The sequence below is a fragment of the Phocoena phocoena genome, chromosome 10, assembly GCF_963924675.1.
Source record: "Phocoena phocoena chromosome 10, mPhoPho1.1, whole genome shotgun sequence".
Classification (NCBI taxonomy): domain Eukaryota; kingdom Metazoa; phylum Chordata; class Mammalia; order Artiodactyla; family Phocoenidae; genus Phocoena; species Phocoena phocoena.
The window spans coordinates 16,401,040-16,420,281 of record NC_089228.1 but is presented as its reverse complement, the minus strand read 5'-3'; the positions used below and the strand labels follow the sequence as shown (position 1 = coordinate 16,420,281).

The 19,242-nt window shown below is 40.8% G+C and overlaps 1 protein-coding gene across 1 annotated transcript in view; it reads right to left on the bottom strand.

The window, feature by feature from the left end:
* The window catches only part of CNTN3 (contactin 3), a 207,538-nt gene that overhangs the window by 134,628 nt on the left and 53,668 nt on the right, over window positions 1–19,242 (bottom strand). The window contains exon 3 of the mRNA XM_065885516.1: window positions 12,263–12,358. Coding sequence (XP_065741588.1) covers window positions 12,263–12,358 — 96 coding nt within the window. The remainder of the gene's footprint in view (window positions 1–12,262; window positions 12,359–19,242) is intronic.

The window sequence follows — 19,242 nt, the reverse complement described above, 5'->3', positions numbered from 1 at the left end:
TTGCTCTATTTGAAGAGGGAGTTGGGGAAATTTTGAGGTCTGTACACTAAGCTGTACCCTTTCACAAACGCTTAGAGCATTTAGCAGAGAATAGTCTGAAAATTACTGGTATGCATGAACTTCAAGCTATGTAAGCATTTCCTGAAGTGGACTTCTCAGAATATCTGGTCCCGCAAGATGCTATATAAACAAAGGGTTCTCTCGTCAAGTAAGTTTGGGAGAAGCTGTCCGCTAGACTCCTCCTCCAGGATATGTAAAATTAGTACTGTACTATTAAAAGCTCTGACAGGGACTTCCCTGATGGTCCAGTGGGTAGGACTCCACACTTCCAATGCAGGGGGCCTGGGTTTGATCCCTGATCAGGGAACTAGATCCGGCATGCCGCAACTGAGACCCCCTCGCAGCCTAAATAAATAATAAAATAAATAAGTAAATGTTAAAAAAAAAATAAAAGCTCTGACAAATAAAAGAAAGATGCTTTCTTTTGCTTTCCCCAGCATTTTTGCAAAAGTGTTTTTTTTTTTTTAAAAAAACTGCCTCTCACTCTTTTGCATGATGCCTGTTGCTGTTGCATAAGAATACATAGTGAAAAAATGTTGCTCAGTGTCACACAAATGGTCTGTGAGCAAAAGTATAAAACCACAAGAGAAAATAAGGAGTCTATGGCAGGAACACAGAATGTACCTTTACCTATTGTATTTAATATATCAACCCATGAATCAGATGATCCTGTCAGGCACACAGTGCACAGGAAGGTTCCTTATCTGTGGAGGGTGATCAATACTACTCAGTGCAGAGAGTATGTATGTGTCATGTTGTATAAAAATCAAAGGGGGGGCTTCCCTGGTGGTGCGGTGGTTGAGAGTCCACCTGCTGATGCAGTGGATGCGGGTTCGTGCCCTGGTTTGGGAGAATCCCGCATGCCGTGGAGCGGCTGGGCCCGTGAGCCATGGCCGCTGAGCCTGCGCGTCCGGAGCCTGTGCTCCGCAACGGGAGAGGCCACAGCAGTCAGAGGCCCGCGTACCGCAAAAAAAACAAAATAAAAAAAAAAAAAAAAATCAAAGGGGAAATTAAAAGAAATGATAGGAGTGGGTTGCAAAATGCATAATGTTTCCAAATATATTAATGTCACTGAAAACATTAAGATTATTTTAGAAAAATGAGAAAAAAAAATTTTTTTTTGGTTGCATCACACGGCTTGCGGGATCTTAGTTCCCCGACCAGTGATCAAACTTGGGCCCTCGGCAGTGAAAGCGCCAAGTCCTAACCACTGGTCCACCAGGGAATTCCCCCCAAATTCTTAAACTTCTAGATTTACATAAAAATTTACCTTAGGAACAACAAATGATTTACTCATAGCTACAATGGAAGAATGAGTTACAATTCTGCTCAATTATTGTGTTTACTCTTGGGAATACAATGCTTCTTCATGGGAACTGGGCTTTAGCTGACATCACTGACCTTCCAAGTTCATCTCTTTCTAGATAAAATCAAATGTGGTCTCAAAAATTACAGGGTTTGTACTTACATATAATAAAACCTCACACATTAGACACCCATGGCTTTGCTGAGTTTAGTTGATTGGTTTATCCCCACTTTGGGGGCATAAAACATTTGCTAAGAAAAGTAATGATGTAAACTAGACTAGATGGGGAGAATGTAAAATGAATCTGGAAAACTGTTTCCAGAAGGACTGAGATGCTACTTCCAAATACTGCAGGCCTCCAAGAGCCCATAATTAGCTGTTTTAATTAGCCTTGTTTGGAATTATTTTCTGTACTCCTGAATCTAACCAAAGTGAATTTTTAAAGGCTATAAACAATACTCTTAACTCTTAGACACGTATACCCTTAGGCTACTGAGTGAATGAGGCATTTTTAAAGATTAGCATTAATTGAATGCCCTTGAGGAAGAGCCTTCTAACTGTGGCCCACAGGCTAAAGGCACCCTCAAACCAAGTACTGTCTGACCCATATTGTTAGCGTTTTGGAAAATTTTGCCAACACAGAGTTTCTACCTGTTCTTGCTTTCTCCATGGCACTAATCAGCTAGAACTGAGCAGCATCTGAACGCTTTGGGTGGTTTGGACATTTTGGGTGTCATTTTTCATCATGATATATTGTTGTTCTTACATCTTCTTATTGGAAGAGTTAGGATAACTTAAACTAGTTATTGGATCTAGATCTCATCACATCTGGGGAAACTGAAAGAAAGACTACAAAGGCCAAATAGCTAAAAAAGAAAATAAGAGAGAACTTATGGTCGATTACATTATTATTAAAATTTTTTGTTGCTCCTCTCTGTGACAGAATGGTTTCTGGCCCATTTGATCAGTATTGGCCATAATATGTGTTTCACAAAATAGAATAGGAGGGACTCCCCTCGTGGCGGAGTGGTTAAGAATCCTCCTGCCAATGCAGGGGACACGGGTTTGATCCCTGGCCCGGGAAGATCCCACATGCCACGGAGCAACTAAGCCCGTGCACCACAACTACTGGGCCTGTGCTCTAGAGCCCATGAGCCACAACTACTGAAGCCCGTGTGCCCTAGAGCCTATGTTCTGCAACAAGAGAAGCCACCGCAATGAGAAGCCCGCATACCACAGCGAAGAGTAGCCCCCATTCGCTGCAACTAGAGAAAGCCTGCGCACAGCAATGAAGGTCCAACACAGCCAAAAATAAATAATAAACTAATTAATAAAAAAAATAGAATGGGAGCAGAAATGATGTATATATACCACCTGTGAACAGACTGAATGAGTCTGACAAGTTTCTTTTCTTCCTGCCATGAGAATGGCATATCCCAGACAAGGGCTACTTTTTCCCAAAATAAACAGGTCACATGGAATATAGCTGCAGCCAACCCACAGCATAGAGCCTACAAAACTGGAAATAACTCTTCATTATTATAAGCCCTTGAGACTTTGGAGTCAGTTGTTACTGAGACTTTGGAGTCATTTGTCACTGCAACAGAACCTAGTAAAAGCTGACCGATACGCAGCAAATTTTATATAAATAGTGAAAATAACATCTCTATGTGTTTAATATGCCAAGCGTGTCTGTGTCTAATGAATCTAACTTGAGAGGACATTAGGAGAAAAGCCATAGTAATAACTTAACCAGCAAATGGAAGATATGTGTGACAAAACGCTTAATAAACTCAGAAAAGAACTGTATTTTCTATGTCGTGAAAATTGCATATGAAGTAAATGATGCTGTTAAGTGATTTCAATATGTTACTGAGAAAAGAACAAAACATTGCCCAAGTCTCAAAACCTGGCCCTGCTCGTTAATCTGAAACACTTGGATGGCCCCTGCAGACCTCTGAGAATACACAAAGGTGGTCACTGTGATGCTTCTTTGGATGCATCGACTGACCCTTGTAATCTTACTGAAAACACTGCACATGATTCATTTTAAAATTTTAGTTTTCAATACTGGTATCCTTTCAAAGTCAAACTTCCTAAAGTTAGTAGGGAAAAAATAGGTTTTAAATAAGAGCCAGGTCTAAAAGGGAAGAAGGAAAGTAACTGATTTTGAAAATCCTCCCCTACAATATCAGTCTGATTTTTACTCCAGATGGGCATACCCCCCTGAGATGAACACTCTCACAGAAACACACAGACACAATAATAACAATAAACAAATCCAAACCACTCAGGGGTAAGATGCCAAGCAGTGCCTGGAGGATTAAAAGCTACGCACACTTAACCAATGCCCAGTTTCTGTGATTATCAACAAGCACAGGTGACTGCCCGGCACCTACCAGCTACTCCACACGGGGGAAAGTGGATGAATGCCGTGGAATATTCAGCTACACGCCTTGGCACACCGTCAACCGTGCTCTCTAAGGCAGCTAATGTTAGTGAAGGAAAAATTCAGCTGGGAGAGGAATTGCCTAGCTTATAAATAAACGAACATCAATGTCCTATATAAGCCAAGAATTCCACTACCCTTTTAAAGTCCAAAATGTCCTACTTAATAAAATGCAACTCCTGAAATACTTCAATGCTTACACTTGCTCCATCATAAATGACATTTCTCTACTCCTTAAAACATTTCTTTAAGGCATTTAAATTTGTACGACGTGACGATAGTGGGTCTCAAAGTGTGGCTCAAGGTCCCGCTGAGTCAAAAATCCCCTGGGTCATTCATAAAGAATGCAGATTCCCAGAAAAGACTCCACACTAACGAATCAGAATCTCTGAGAGTGGGATCGTGGAATACACATTTTTAACAAGTCCTCCAAATGAGCTTCTTATACAGCCGCTAGAAATCATGAAATACAGCCTCTGAAGACACACTGTATCTTATACGTCTCTGGTCCTAACCTGCTTGTGCTTATTTTCAAAAGCACAGGTCTATCTAAAGGTGGCAGAGAGAAGCCAGCTATACTTCCAACCCGTTCCCACCTCCCCCATGACACACAATGGACCTCCTCTGCTCTCAGTGTGACCATGTGACTGGGAACCAGTCAGCAGAATGTGCACATAGGTGACACGTGCCATCCCCTCCAGGCACACGTCCACAAGAACCACTCATGGGTCATCTCTCCCCTTTTTTCCCTGCCAGCTGGACCAAGACAGAGGCAGAGACCACAGATTTTAGATGCTGAAATGGAGAGGCATAAATGGATGAGGCCAGAGATCTATGATCAAAAGCACTTGATGTGGATTTTATCTGAGCAAGAAATACAGTTCAGTTTAAGCTAATATATTTTCAGGTTTCTTTGTTAACAGTAGCTCATGTAAGCTTAATTAAAACACCCGTACATATAAATGCATTTCTACAGCAAAGCAACGAACATTTAACTGTCCCTCTTGCTAGCGTACAGATTAAGTCTTAGGTTTCACCTAGCGCTACTACGTTTTTTGTTTTTTTCTGACAAAGAGCACTGACTAACAATCACCCTTAATTTCTGCTTAAGATGTCAGGAATCGAAGCCTTTACCATCCTTGATTTGTGCTAAATTAACAACGCAATGTTTACTTAAAGCAGAAAACATCCGAGCTCTCCTATCTTAAAGTAAGTTCTTGTAGTTCACTCTAACGGTGGATTTGAACTTCCAGCTCACGCACGTGATTTTTGTTTTGATGAGCTTAACACTCCTTCTGACTTCTGTTTGTGGGTGGATGGAATCAGCAAGGAAAACTTGGCGGTCTTTTGAGTGGGAGAAGATGATTTTCTCACTGTACTATAGCAGACTATTTATGGGATCTGAGAATGAAATGGGCGGGGGGAGCGAGCTTGAACCCATGCTGCTCTGATGAAATATATGTGGAGTAGTCACTGGCAACCCTGAAATTTGGGGGAAACTCACTCATAGACTGAACACGTAAATAATAATGAATGCGCAGTTTCTTTAAATTGTCTTCTGTGACCCTGCCACCTTCCAGGGCCATCTGTGGTGTGTTCAGTTCTGACTTCAATCATAAAAGGATGCTGGAACAGCCCAGTGACGGGGGTAGCCCTAACAATAATGCCCTCTACATTAGTGATGAGACTTTGGTTGTAAAAAACAGAAACCCACTAGACTCAGCTGAAAATAACAAAGGGAACGGAATATATATCCATATACTGGGGCTGCTGCATAGCACCCAAGGGCAAGAAAGCAGCTGCCAAGGGAGAAAGGTTGGAAAGCCCGCAGCCAGGCAGTCCTTAGTCTTTACGCTGTTCCTGGTCTCTGTTTTTAGCCTCTGCAGGGCTGCATCCCTCTACGCCATGTGCATCAGCTTTCTTGGCATGATAGAAAGGATCTGCCTCAAACTTCCAAATTCAAAACTTAGAGCCTGTCAGTTCAATTTTCAAACTGGCAGGAGAGAGTGGCTGATTGGCCCAGCTTGTGTCAGGTGTCCTCCTCTGGGCCAATCAGTAGCGCCCAGCTGGAACATGCTAGGCGTGGTTCCAAGCCTGTGGAGGCAATGGAGGCAATACCCAGGAGAGGCAGTCACTGCCTGTGTCTAAACAAAACACAAGCGAGTCTAAAACTTCCACCACATGATCCAACCCTTACGGCTGGAGGAAGGAAACCCAAGTGCTGTCTAGAAACCGGTTTTCTAAAATGGGGTAAAAAATGTACAAATGTACCCTGGAGTACATGAAGAAAATATAGTAAGCCCTCTTTAAAAATTTACTTACATAGTTTAATTTTTCTACCTAGTAAACATATTAGGATTATAGTATATTTTAATCTATATATATAAATCAGACATTTCAAGCCACTCACATATATGCTCCTGGGGACAGGGGGATTCCTATTTATCTTTCTATTGCCTTGCACCCTGAGAACAGTACATTTAACTTGGAAAGTGGTTTGGATAGGGTTCAAAAATACTGACTTGAATACATTCCTATCAAGTTTATCAGCAATGCTTTCAGTTTCTTCTGTATTTAATACTAAGATTATTCAAGTCAAGGGCCATATATATTACAGTAAAATAGCATTATAAGACGTAAACATCTTCCACACGTCAACAGATATGTGATGGATGCATGAGTAAATCAAAATATCAACAAAATAGATGGATGGACAGATGGAAGAAGGAAGGAAGGGAGGAGGGCAGACTCAAAGAATATTTTTAATTCACAGTTTCCACATTCGAGCACTTTGGAGAAACTCAGGATTTTTCATCTCCATGTCCAACTACAACATGGATGTTCCGCAATTAAGACTATTTGAGACAACAGATACTCCCTTTAGAGATCAATTTCACTGTTATCCACATAGTAGCACCCGAGGTTTATGTGTCAACCGATTCAGAACATACTTGTCTGAATACTACTACGAATTTATTAATATTCTGGACACCCCTAAGTGTCAACAGTCACAACAACATTGGCATATATTCAAAAAACACTTTTACGATTGTGATATATTATTCATTCAGTCTACAGACGGATTCTCTCTTTCTTGTGACATGTTAACATATCTGACTTCCAGGCTTAGAAGCAATAAATTAGGAGCAGTATTCTATGGGGCAGAGAGATGCTTATTCCTCAATAACCCCCCCAACCATCTGCTTTATCTAGATTTCATAATTTGTGATGGTATAAAGACGATGCAACTTTCAGATACATTGCTTCAGGGAAGGGGAAACCCTGGGGTTCTCAAAGAAACGTTTTATATAGTGACCAGCGATGCACATGCCATGGGAGCCAGAAAGCACATTCTGCCCATGAACATATTACGTATTCCCTGCTTCAAAGTTTTGTAAAAAGCTGTTGTTTTAAATTTGACTAAACTACGAACATGAATAGTAGAGTGTAGTTCAAGAAAAAATGAATGCCTAAGCCAAGGTGGTGCTAAGGTTACACATCAAGGTATTTGGGGAAACTACTGTTTTGGGTCAAAATCACATCCCAAAACACTAGGTGATGTCTCATCGCCTTGAAGCAAGGTCTAGCAACTGCACAAGTGTTTCCAGAACATTCCTACTTGGAAATTTTTCTTCAAGTTGCCCCATCTAAACTACCTGAGGTGACTTTTGTTTTTTGGTCCTAGGGAAAGAAAAAAAAAGATGTTGACACAGAGGGTGTAAATCCCATGCCATCTGGCTATGTTGCTAACAGCTGTCACCTCTGTCACACCAGGATTTACAAAGCAATTTTTAGCATGAAGTTGCTTCAGCCTCCACTACCTGCTGTTTAGCATCTCACACTCTTCCTTTTCACATCCCAAAGGATGGCAGTGTCCAGGGCTGTCACTGTAAGAAGAAACATGCACAGAGCACAGACGTTGGAAGCTGGATCAGAGACCAAAGCTGTTTGCTTATGAAACACTGGGAAATACTCAGGTCTATTTTTAACTCAGAATAAATCTCATCAGGCATCCTTGGACAAAAACCAAGTCTTTATTAACATGTACGTAGGCAATAACTTGATTAACCTATGAATTCCTGTCTAATTAGTATTTATCATGAAAAGCCCATGAACTAGTCTTGTATCCTTATTTATATTAGGATAATATTTTTGTGCATTTGAATTTCAACGATCTTGTAGTGATATCAGCAACTGACTGGTAATGACACTAATTCCCAGCTTTTCACACTATTGGTAATTAGATTGATAACTAACCCATGGATAATCCATGGCTGGTACCTTATTTCTGGCATGTTGCTTCCTAATTTTCCAACTAACTTTCAAGAGGATACTAATTCCTTTCACCTTAGAGGGATGTTGGATTATTCTGCAGAGAAGACAGTGAATAGGAAGTGGCAGAAAGTGTCACAGAATGAGTGGGAGATGAGACCCCTCTCAGATGACAGTAACCTGCATTGCTTAGGAGTTATGGGGACTCCCAGGAAACATTTCTGTCACCCATCAGGAAACAATTTTTCCTTCTATGGCGTCATATTAATGGCGATTGCTCTTAAGCAAAGCAACCCCAGGTTGCTGCTACTTGCTTATAAATTATCTGCATAGACAAATTATTTAAGGGAGTTTGAATAATATATTCAGTTTCCATACTTTGGGACTCCTATTTGGGTTCTTTTTTTGCATATCTCCCTTGTCACTTATCCAGTTCCTCTCCATACTTTGCATCAAAAGAATCTCCTAGCAGATGATTTATTTCCACCAAGAGCCAGCACCCTGCTTAGCAACTAAGCAGCACTCAATAAACAGAGACTACTATTATTATTCGTTATTATTATTATTTCACCCCTGTGTCTACTCTGTCAGGCTGTGATTCTGTTAGAGCATATGATAGATAATAAAATACGATGATGTCTTCAGTAATCAGAAAACAACAACAAAATTAAAAATTTCCGACCACTGAGAAGGGACCAAGTAGAAGTGAGTAAAAGTAATATAGCAGCTAAGACAGAGAAGGGAAGGTCGTGTCCCGCAGAGACCACGGGACTTTGTGGAAAGAGGACACAATGGATCACAGCGGGGCCACGTGTGCCCCATATCACATGTACTGATAAATCCTGGAGTCGCGGCTTCAGCGGCTCTGTGCTGCCTCACACCCTCCACTGAATGAAAAGTCCCTCAGTCCACAAGGGGATGAAGCGGAGCTGATACCAGCCGCTGTGGGCAGAGTTCACCGTCATCTGTCAGTGTCTGCACCTGTCTGCTCGGCACCCAGCGCATATTAGTTGTTAAATGCTTCCACCTCTAGAAACAGAGTTTGCGGTGCATTCTCAGAAAGCATCTGTAACTGGCCCAATCTAAAGAGGATTCCTTTATTCATTTCATGAATGTGTTCATTTGTTCAACCGTTATTTACTGACTGCTTGTCATAAACCAGCCTTGTGTCAGGCACTTGGGTGCAGAGCAAACCTGGACATAGGCTCTGTCTTCAAGAAGCTCCCAAACCAAGAAGTCAGGGCAGGGGATGTAAATTGTGACTTGGCAGACTCAACATTAGGTAGACTTGGATCAATGACGATCCTGTTCTCAGCATCTAAATCTGACGCTCTGGTCCCTAACACTTTCCTACACAATCTAGCATGCAGGAAGATATACTTTCGTTCCGTAGTTCGCTCCCCCATGCATGTCGCGGGGTCTTAAGAGCTAATGCACCGCATCTGGGAAGATTTCTTTCCTTCTTTGCCAACGATTCTACTGACTTTCACAGTCACCCCGGACTGTGAGCTTTAAAAATGAAAAGACCACTATATGAAGTAAGTCACCAAGGCAGAGAGGAATCATTACTTAGGAGAGTTGTGACTGGCCAGCAGTTCTCCAGTTTCATGACAATGGAAAAGATTCATCTTGTGGAACATGTTTTATCCAACCGCTTATTAAGACTTCCTCACTGTGTGCACGACCAGTCGACTAAAAGATCCCCTCCTGTGTTATCAGCAAGTACATCTAATCATAAAAATGTTTAAAGAAGATCACTTAGACTTTTAATTTGGGTCAACAGTGCCAACACACATCATAGACAAGACCGCCCAGATACTATTTTATGTCGCTTTTAAAAAATAAACGTTAGTTATTTTGATACTTGCTTACTAGGTGTACTTCTAACCATTATTAGTGTCTACCTAAAACATCACTCCCTTTTTTTTCTCATAATAAAACCCTTCTTGGGCTTCCGTGGTGGCGCAGTGGTTGAGAGTCCGCCTGCCGATGCAGGGGACACGGGTTCGTGCCCCGGTCAGGGAAGATCCCACATGCCGCGGAGCGGCTGGGCCCGTGAGCCATGGCCGCTGAGCCTGCGCGTCCGGAGCCTGTGCTCCGCAACGGGAGAGGCCACAACAGTGAGAGGCCCGCGTACCGCAAAAAAAAAAACAACAAAACAAAAAAACAAAACAACAACAAAAAACCCCTTCTTTTCTGTTGGAAACTACGCCTTTCTCATCTCAGTGCTTGCCAGTAGATGGAGCTGACTCTGGTTCTCTGCTGGAGGGGAAAATCTCATGAGCAAGGCTGATCCAATGAAAATCAGGAGCCACTGAGCAACAGGCTGTCTGGTCCATTAGGATCCTTAGCACTAAGGACAAGAAGGCCTGGAGGTGCCAGGAGCCACCTGTGCTACCACAGGGAGTCTACATGACAATGGAATCAACATGGAGGGAAGCAGAGCCAAGAAACAGCAAGAAAGACCAACCGCTTATGAAATTGGTTTAACAATTGGGTCCAGTAGATCGGGTTCTCAGGGAACAAATATTAGAGTCTGGGATAAAGATTTTGACCAAAGCTCAAAACCCGTGAAAGCAAGAAGGAAAAAGTAGGATTTGAGATAAGAAGAAGTCAAACTGTGATGGCCCAGAAAGCCTTGGTCATGCTGGAAGGAAGCTCTGGATTGAGCCCTCCCCACTAGAACTGTCCAGTGTTGGGCAGAAATGACCCCTGATATCCTCTCCTTGTTCAGTCACCAGATGCAGGCAGTCCCTGGAAGGGCGAGACCCTGGGCAAGTGGCTCCTGCAGCCAAGGAGATCAGGAAGAAGCTGAGAGCTGGAGGCCACTGGCTGACCCCGCTGCCCACAGTGAGGCAGCGAGTCATTCTGGGTGGTACTTCGCTGTGTCAACCATACAGCTCTAGTAGAAAGCACATGCTCAACCCAGTTATATGAGCCAGTATAAACTCCCTACTTTCTTCAAGCCAGTTTGAGCTCAGTTACTTTTACTGCTAATCAAGAGAGTCCATGCTTCCCTTCAAAGTCACAGGTCCTCTGAAACTTCATGATTTCAGCAAAATATACACTCCCGAAGTAGACTGGGGAGCCCAATTTAAACCCATACTCACCAACATGAGGGCAAGCACGGCAGCTAATCAAGCCCCAAATCTGCAGTCTGCAGCTGGCTCAGACATTTCAAATGATCAAATACTGAAGATGGGAAATGTCTGTTTTATTGGGCTGAGGATTTTGTGATTAAAACTGCCGAGTCACTGGGCAAAAAGGACTTTGGTTCGGATGTCACAGAACAAATAAAGTCCAGCATACTGACATCTGAATAAGCTTTATTATAATGGGAAGAAGACTTCTCAGTTTCATCTCTGGTCAGAAAGCTTCTCTCTAACCTATTTATCTCTCAGGAATTCTCATCCTCTCATAACAGAATGTGTTTGCTTCTCTGACAACAATGATTCATACATTAATAATGCCTTCTTTGTTCCTGCAAGTGACCAAGTTTGTAATAGTGAGCGTTAGAGGAAAATCCAACCAGCACTTCAGGCTCTTACTGGGGAGCAGTACTTGTTAAATTATTTTCGTATGTGCAGAAGTTCATTTTCACTCTCGGTAGCTATTTTGTTAACCTTGTGAATTTCCAGCAATATTTCGATTTATAGCAATATAGCATAAAATTTGCAATTCCAATACCCCAATAAAATGATGTGAATACACACACATATTTCATTTTCAATATATATATTACACATATATCAAGAGGTGCAACAGCATATATCAATAAGCATGTGTAAGCGTGTATGCATAAGGCAGGAGAGAGAGACAGAGAGAGAGAGAAACCACAAAGACACCAATGTACGTCAACGGTCTACAACTAAATAATAAATGATAATAGCGTAAGGATGAAGCATTGTTCAGCACCATTAGGTAACTGAAATTAACTTGATCTTGCTTGCCTTTAGAACCTTCCTTGTTGAAATGAGTAAATTATGTTTATAATCTCCTCTGGACAGACTGTTTTTTGTAGAGTTTCTTATATTGCAACTCAACTGACAGAATCCAATGCTTGGATTATCAAGTTTCTCAGGGTAATTTATGGAAGCAGTAACAGTACATATGCTGTGGGTCTCGCCCCAAAACTTGTTTAATAAACATAAAAGCAAAAACAGAGCACTTGTTACCTCCAGAGTGTGGCGGGAGGCCACAGAGCAGGACAACTCCCTGTCCTTCACGCACTGACACTGTGCTTCTCGTTTTGGTTTTAAAATTTTCCAGATCTGATTCGAAAACAAAACAAAACAGAATTTCAGAAAGGACCATAAATCTAAAAATGTTCACACAGAGACATTCCTCTTTTTCAGGATAATAAAAAATCCCGTCTCAGGAACCTCATTTGCCTTGAGAAGGAAAAGTAGGATTTTGATTTCTTTATTAAGGCTTCTAGAAACGCGGCAATAGAAACAAAAATACATACCCACTGATCCTGTAAATTAAACCCACGTATATTCCTTTTTATCTGTAGCTGTAGAAAACGACAAACTGTTTTTATCATTGGTCAAATAATTTTTTCAAGTATTTAATAAAGCAATTAAGGCAACTACTATTTTGATCACCAGTGGCTATTTTTAAAAACCATTTAATTTCTTTCAATAATAATCGAGGACAGCAAATTCCAATTCATATTCTCCAGCTTAAATTATAGCATGGAGAAAATTCTATGGGCTTCATTTTGAACAAAGCTTAAGCCTACGGGGAAAAAAAGAAGAAACATTTGTTTCTCTAAACTGTGACTTAAAAAAAAAGTACTGTGCACTCCATAGTTAATATATGCTGTGGTGTCACTTTCTGTATTAGAACAATTACACTGTCAATTTGTGAAAGAATATACCCATTTCATAGCTTTTAAGGGTTGATATAAATTGCCTATGTGGTGACTATGAAAAGTAAGGCAGTGTATGTATTTTAAAACACAACTTGAAAAATTTCAACTTTGAAAAATGCAAAAACCAAAATAATCTTCTTCAACTTGATAAAACTACCAACTCTAGACATGTATGAATTTTCTGAGCACCATAAATCAATACATCAATGGGAAATTAGAAGGCCTATGTGTTTCATTTTATTGTTACTGAAAAACAGTATTAAATTGCTAGCTTTTAAGCATGGAATAAAGCAATTCAGCAAAACTCACATATGTGTGACTATAAAAGGAGAAAAAATAGTGTTTATGGACTTATTTTATGCAGACCCTACGAAAGTGATACAACATACCATTATATCATCTTAAATCTATAACCAAACGCAGCATTACCAAAACATTAAGGCTTTTGAAGTGTAACTGAGCTGGAACTGCAAAATTGGACCATCCAAATGTTTCCCAAAGACTAAGTGGAGGAGTACATCATATCAGAATGTAGCCCATACATGGAAAAATAATTTCAAATCATTATATTCTGACAACCAAGTATGCATGATAATTACTGATTTTCTGTCCAATTCCTTGTTTTCTTCTGTTATATAACTTCACATCATAAAACATAGTCATCACTGATTTTACCTAGACTACACCAAAAAGGATAAAAAAAAGGTTCTACGGAAACTAACAACGTCTCTTCTCCTCCATAGGTGAAAACCTCTTTTGCCTAAACACTAACACTGTCACACGTTTGTCCATTGCTCTAGACATTTGCAGTGATACTATCTCTACAGTATATAAGGGCAAAGAACATTATTTTTGGATACCTGATGTGGCCAGTTCATGGAGAACATGCATTAGGAAGAGCAAACAAAAATAACTGTAGTGGCCTGAAGTGTTTTCCCGGCTTTTTTGTTTTTTAACCCCAGGGACTATAGAGATCAAAGTAGCAAAAATATCCAAAAAGTTTCAGATTACTGAAATATCCTGGCAGATTATATATGCAACCCAAACCCAAGTCAAGGCTGCATATGGTCCAATCTTGACAAGAACTGTATCAGAACAAGTCCTGTTTAGGAGTCAAAATAAGTAAGAAATCGTTCCAGAAATTATTTGGTAGAAACCTCTCAGATTTTTCTTCCTGTCTCCTAATTCTTGCAATTTTGTGAGCCTCTAATTAGCCAGACTTTAAGAAGAAACCAACTTCATAAGGAGCATCTACAAAGAACTACAACTAGCATCATATCTGACGGTGAAAGACAGTGTTTTCTGCCAACATCAGGAATACGACAAGGATGCTCATTCTAGCCACCTGCAGCCAACATATTAGAAGTTCTGACCGCTGCAATAATAAAAGAATAAAAAATAAGAAGCATACAGTTTCTAAAGGAAGAAATAAAATGACCCCTATTTGCAGATGATACGATTGTCTAAATAGAAAATAGGAAGGCATCTACAAAAACAAAAAGCAAACCAAAAAATTCCCACTACAAAGTGAGTTAAATAGGTCACAGGATACAATTTCTAGAGAGTAACAATAAACCTGCAGAAACCAAAATTAAAGACACAAAATTGCTTACAATCATTTCAAAGAAAGTACAGTACTTAGGTATACAGATAATAAAACATACAAAGGATCTATATGCTGCAAGTTACAAGATACTGATAAAAAAGAATCAGTCTAAATAAAGCGAAGACACCTACTGTGTTCATGCATTGGAAGATTCAGCATAGTTTCAACTGTCCCCAAATTGATAGATAGATTTAATGTAATTCCTATCAAAATTCCAGCAAGGTTTTTGGTTGTTTTACTTTTATATTTTTTGTAGATGTAGACAGGCTTGTGCTAAAACTTACATAGAAAAAGCACAGGCCCTAGAATAACTAAGACACTCTTGACCAAGAAGAATAAAGTGGAAAGAACCACTCCACCTAGTATTAAGACTTATTATGTAGCTACAATGAGCGAGACAGTGTGGGAACGGCAGAGGGACAGACACACAGAACAATGGAATAAAACAGAGAATCCAGAAACAGATGCACACAAATATGCTGAGCTGATTTTTGACATATGTGCAAAAGCAAGTCAGTGGAAGGACAGCCTTTCAATAAATGGTGCAGGAGCAACTGGACAACCATAGGGAAAAGAATGAACCTTGCCCTCAACCTCACTCATATATGAAAATTAATTCAAAATGGATTTGAATGTAAATGTAAAACATAAAAATATAGAAATATAGACCTTTTAGAGAAAAATATAGGAGCACATCTTTGGGATCTAGGGTTAAGCAAAAAGGTTTTAGGCTTGACAGTAATAAACTGGACCTTACAAAATTTAAAACTTTTGCCTTGTGAAAGTGCATGGGAAAAGGATGAAAAGACAGGCAACAGGAGAAAATATTTTCAAATCGCTTATCCAGTAAAGGAATAGTATCCAGAATAAGTCCTCTTAAAACTCAATAGTAAAAAACGAAACTATCCATTTAGAAAATGGGCAAAACAATGAACAGGCATTTCACCGAAGAAGATATAGAGATGGCAAATAAGGACATGAAAAATGTTCAACATCATTAGCCATCAGGGAAATAGAAATTAAAACTGCAATGAGGTATCACGGCACACCTATCAGAATGGTTAGCAACACCTATCAGAACTACAGCGACAACACTAAACCCCATAAAGGATGTGGAGAAACAGAATCGCTCATACATTGTTGGTGGCTGTATGACTGTACAGCATTTCACAGCCACTCTGGAAACAGTTTGATAGTTTCTTCAAAAACTAAACACACAGTTGTCATATGATCCAGCAATCGCACTCCTGGGCATTTATCCCAGGGAAACAAAAACATATTTTCACAAGAAAACCTGTACAGAAAAGTTTGTACAGCTTTATTCATAATAGCCCTGAACTGGGGACAACCCAGATGTCCTTCAATGGATGAATGGGTAAACAAACAGTAGTGCACACATTTCCTGGAATACTACTCAGCAATAAAAAGCAATGGACTATTGATACACTTGGAAGAATCTTCAGAGAATAATGCTAAATGCAAAAAGCAATCCTGAAAGGTTACATGCTGTACGACTCCATTTATATAATATTTTTAAAATTACAGAATTTCAGAAACAGAGCATGCATTAGTGGTTGTCAGTGTTTAGGGAAGTTGGGGCAGGGATATGGGTGTGGTTATAAAAGGGCACTGTGAGGGATCTCGACCACAGTGTGGATACACAAACTATACACGATACCATTATAGAGAACTAAATACACACACACAAATAAGTACATATACAACTGGGGAAATCCGAATTAAAAAACAAAGATAAAATCCAGCTCTCCATATTTTTTTACTTTCTTTCCTCTTCCTCCACCCCACCTACAGGCCACAAGTGGCTCACCTTGATTGCCCTTCTGGTCACCACCTATGCTGTGCTGCTCTAAGATATCCCAAGTTCTGGTCACACCCTGGAGACAGTATATCCCAAGATATCACACGGAGGTATGCAGAGCCAGGAGAGAAATACACTCCTTACTTTGACTGCTTTTCCTATGAATATTCACACGGACCATTCCTGGTGTATAAAATACTCTACCTTGACACCTGTCTGTTAATTTTATTTATTGGGCTAGGTTTTCTATGGGCTGCTCAAACACTTCATACTTGCAGGTTGATCTCCCCTAGAGGGGTGGGATAGGGAGGGTGGGAGGGAGACGCAAGAGGGAGGAGATATGGCGATGCATGTATATGTATAGCTGATTCACTCTGTTTTACAGCAGAAACTAACACACCGTTGTAAAGCAATTATACTCCAATAAAGATGTTAAAAAAAAAAAAAGAAGAATCTGCTTGCTAATGCAGGGGACATGGGTTCAAGTCCTGGTCTGGGAAGACCCCATGTGCCATGGAACAACTAAGCCCATGCGCCTAGAGCCCGTGCTCTTCAACTAGAGAAGCCACCGCGATGAGAAGCCCGCGCACCGCAACGAAGAGTAGCCCCCGCTGGCCGCAACTACAGAAAGCCCATGCACAGCAACGAAGATCCAACGCAGCCAAAAAAAAAAAAACAGTAAAGTTTCTAAGGGAAAATTTTACCATGGCAGGCTATAGGTGTGTCCTAGGAAAACAAAACTAGTTCCTTATGTAAAAACAATGGCTTGCTCAACAAGTTCAATAGTATCTTAGTTTTCCTTCCCCAAAAGCAGAGCCAAGAAAGGACTTGAGTGATCTGCGGTATATGGAAGATGATCTCGGAAAGTAGGAGGGAAGGAGTGGGGTGAATAAAAGAGGATGGAAGAAAAGCCACCAGCTGGTTACATTACTGAAGCTGCTACTATAGTCAATAAGGGATTGATTCTGCATGAACCTCTGATAAGTGTACAGAATGCCTTCTAGAACCATCAGCTTGAAAGACGGGAGTCAGGGGTATTTGAATACAGGCTCCCAACATTACCAGTGAAGGGTTTTCCCTGGGGGTAATCATTTTCCCCTACCCATCAGAGCTCTCACTGTGAACTTTCATGGAACTGTCCACCCCCCACTGCACATTAGTCAGAGGTGAGCAGAGGGGATTTAATACATTTGGGGAATACCAAAAATGTCTACTGCAAATAGATTTCATACTTAAAAGCCCAGCCTTTTTACAGGTTTTACAACAGGTTTGTGTTGTAAGTTTCCAAGCAGACTTACATATTCAGTATTTTCTAAGCCTCCTTAGGGAACAGGGAAGAACTTAATAAGATCTTAACATCTTCAGGAACTGTCTTTGTTTTTCATACAGTTGAAATACTGGTACCATGGGTGAACTCTAAGCACCTAGGAATACTTCACAAGACCTTTCCCCACAAATATATCACAATTCAGCTCCTTCCCTGCTTCTCATCACCCCACTGCTCCAGCAACCCCAACTCTCGGCCACATACACTGAAACAATAACTATTTGGATTTCCCCAAGCACAAAATACTTGTCAAAAATCACGCAACTGTGCTCTCCCACTCCTTCACTGACGTTGCACTTTTATTCATCTTCTAAACCAGCTTCATCCACATCCCTTTCTTGAAACTCTTGAAATTACCTCAATCCTTTCAATTCTGTTTATTTATTTATTTATTTAGGCTGTTGGGTCATCGTTGCTGCGCGCGGGCTTTCTCTAGTTGCAGCAAGCAGGAGCTACTCTTCCCCACGGTGCACGGGCTTCTCATTGCGGTGGCTTCTCTTGTTGCAGAGCATGGGCTCTAGGCGCACGGGCTTCAGTAGTTGTGGTGTGCCAGCTCAGTAGTTTTGGCTCGCAAGCTCTAGAGTACAGGCTCAGTAGTTGTGGCGCAGGGGCTTAGTTGCTCCGCGGCATATGGGATCTTCCCAGACCAGGGATCGAACCTGTGTCCCCTTCATTGGCAGGCAGATTCTTAACCACTGTGCCACCAAGGAAGCTCCCAATTCTGTATTTTCTATATTTTTCTATTTTTCCATTTTGTTCTCCTATCCTGGGGGTCCACCAAGATTAGGACACTGTCATTTTCATCTTTATATCTCTAGGCTATTACATATTTGTTGGCATTGTGAGGGTCATCAACATACATTTGCATCCATCATATCATTTTCCTTGGAATCTCCATGGTGGGTCCCCCACCGAAGTTGAATCCTCTGTGCCTGGGTTGCAGATTTCTTAACTTTCTACCAGTGAGACTTAGGAAAAGAAAACAGGAGTGGGCCCACCAGGGATCCTGTCTTTGCTCCACCATAATCCAGACCTGCAAGACTGGGGAGTTACCACTTGATCATCTGTGCTTCCCAGATTTTAATTTGTAAACTGGGGACAACACCTGCCCTCTGAACCTCACAGAGTTTTTTGAGCGAGGCTCTCTAGCATCGTAGATCTGCAAGCCCTTTGAAAAATAAATAGAATTATAGAAGTGCAAAGTTCCCTTATTCCTTCTGAGACTCTGGTTTTACAACTCTCCTTACTTCAGTCTCTCTCATCTATGATTTCAAACATCACTTCATCTAAAAAGCAAAATATATCTTCCAATAACTCCCATGCTCCACTTTTCTTAAACAAATCCTCCTTCCCCCCACGACCATCTCTCTGTTTCCTTCCACTTTTTAACTTGGATTGAATTTAAGTCTCGGTCCTCTGGAGTCAGATAAACCCATCTACAAATCCCTTTCCTGAAACTTAAGCGTTTGACCTGTGGTAGATTACTTCACTTGTTGATCCACAGTTTCATCACCTGTAAATTGAGGA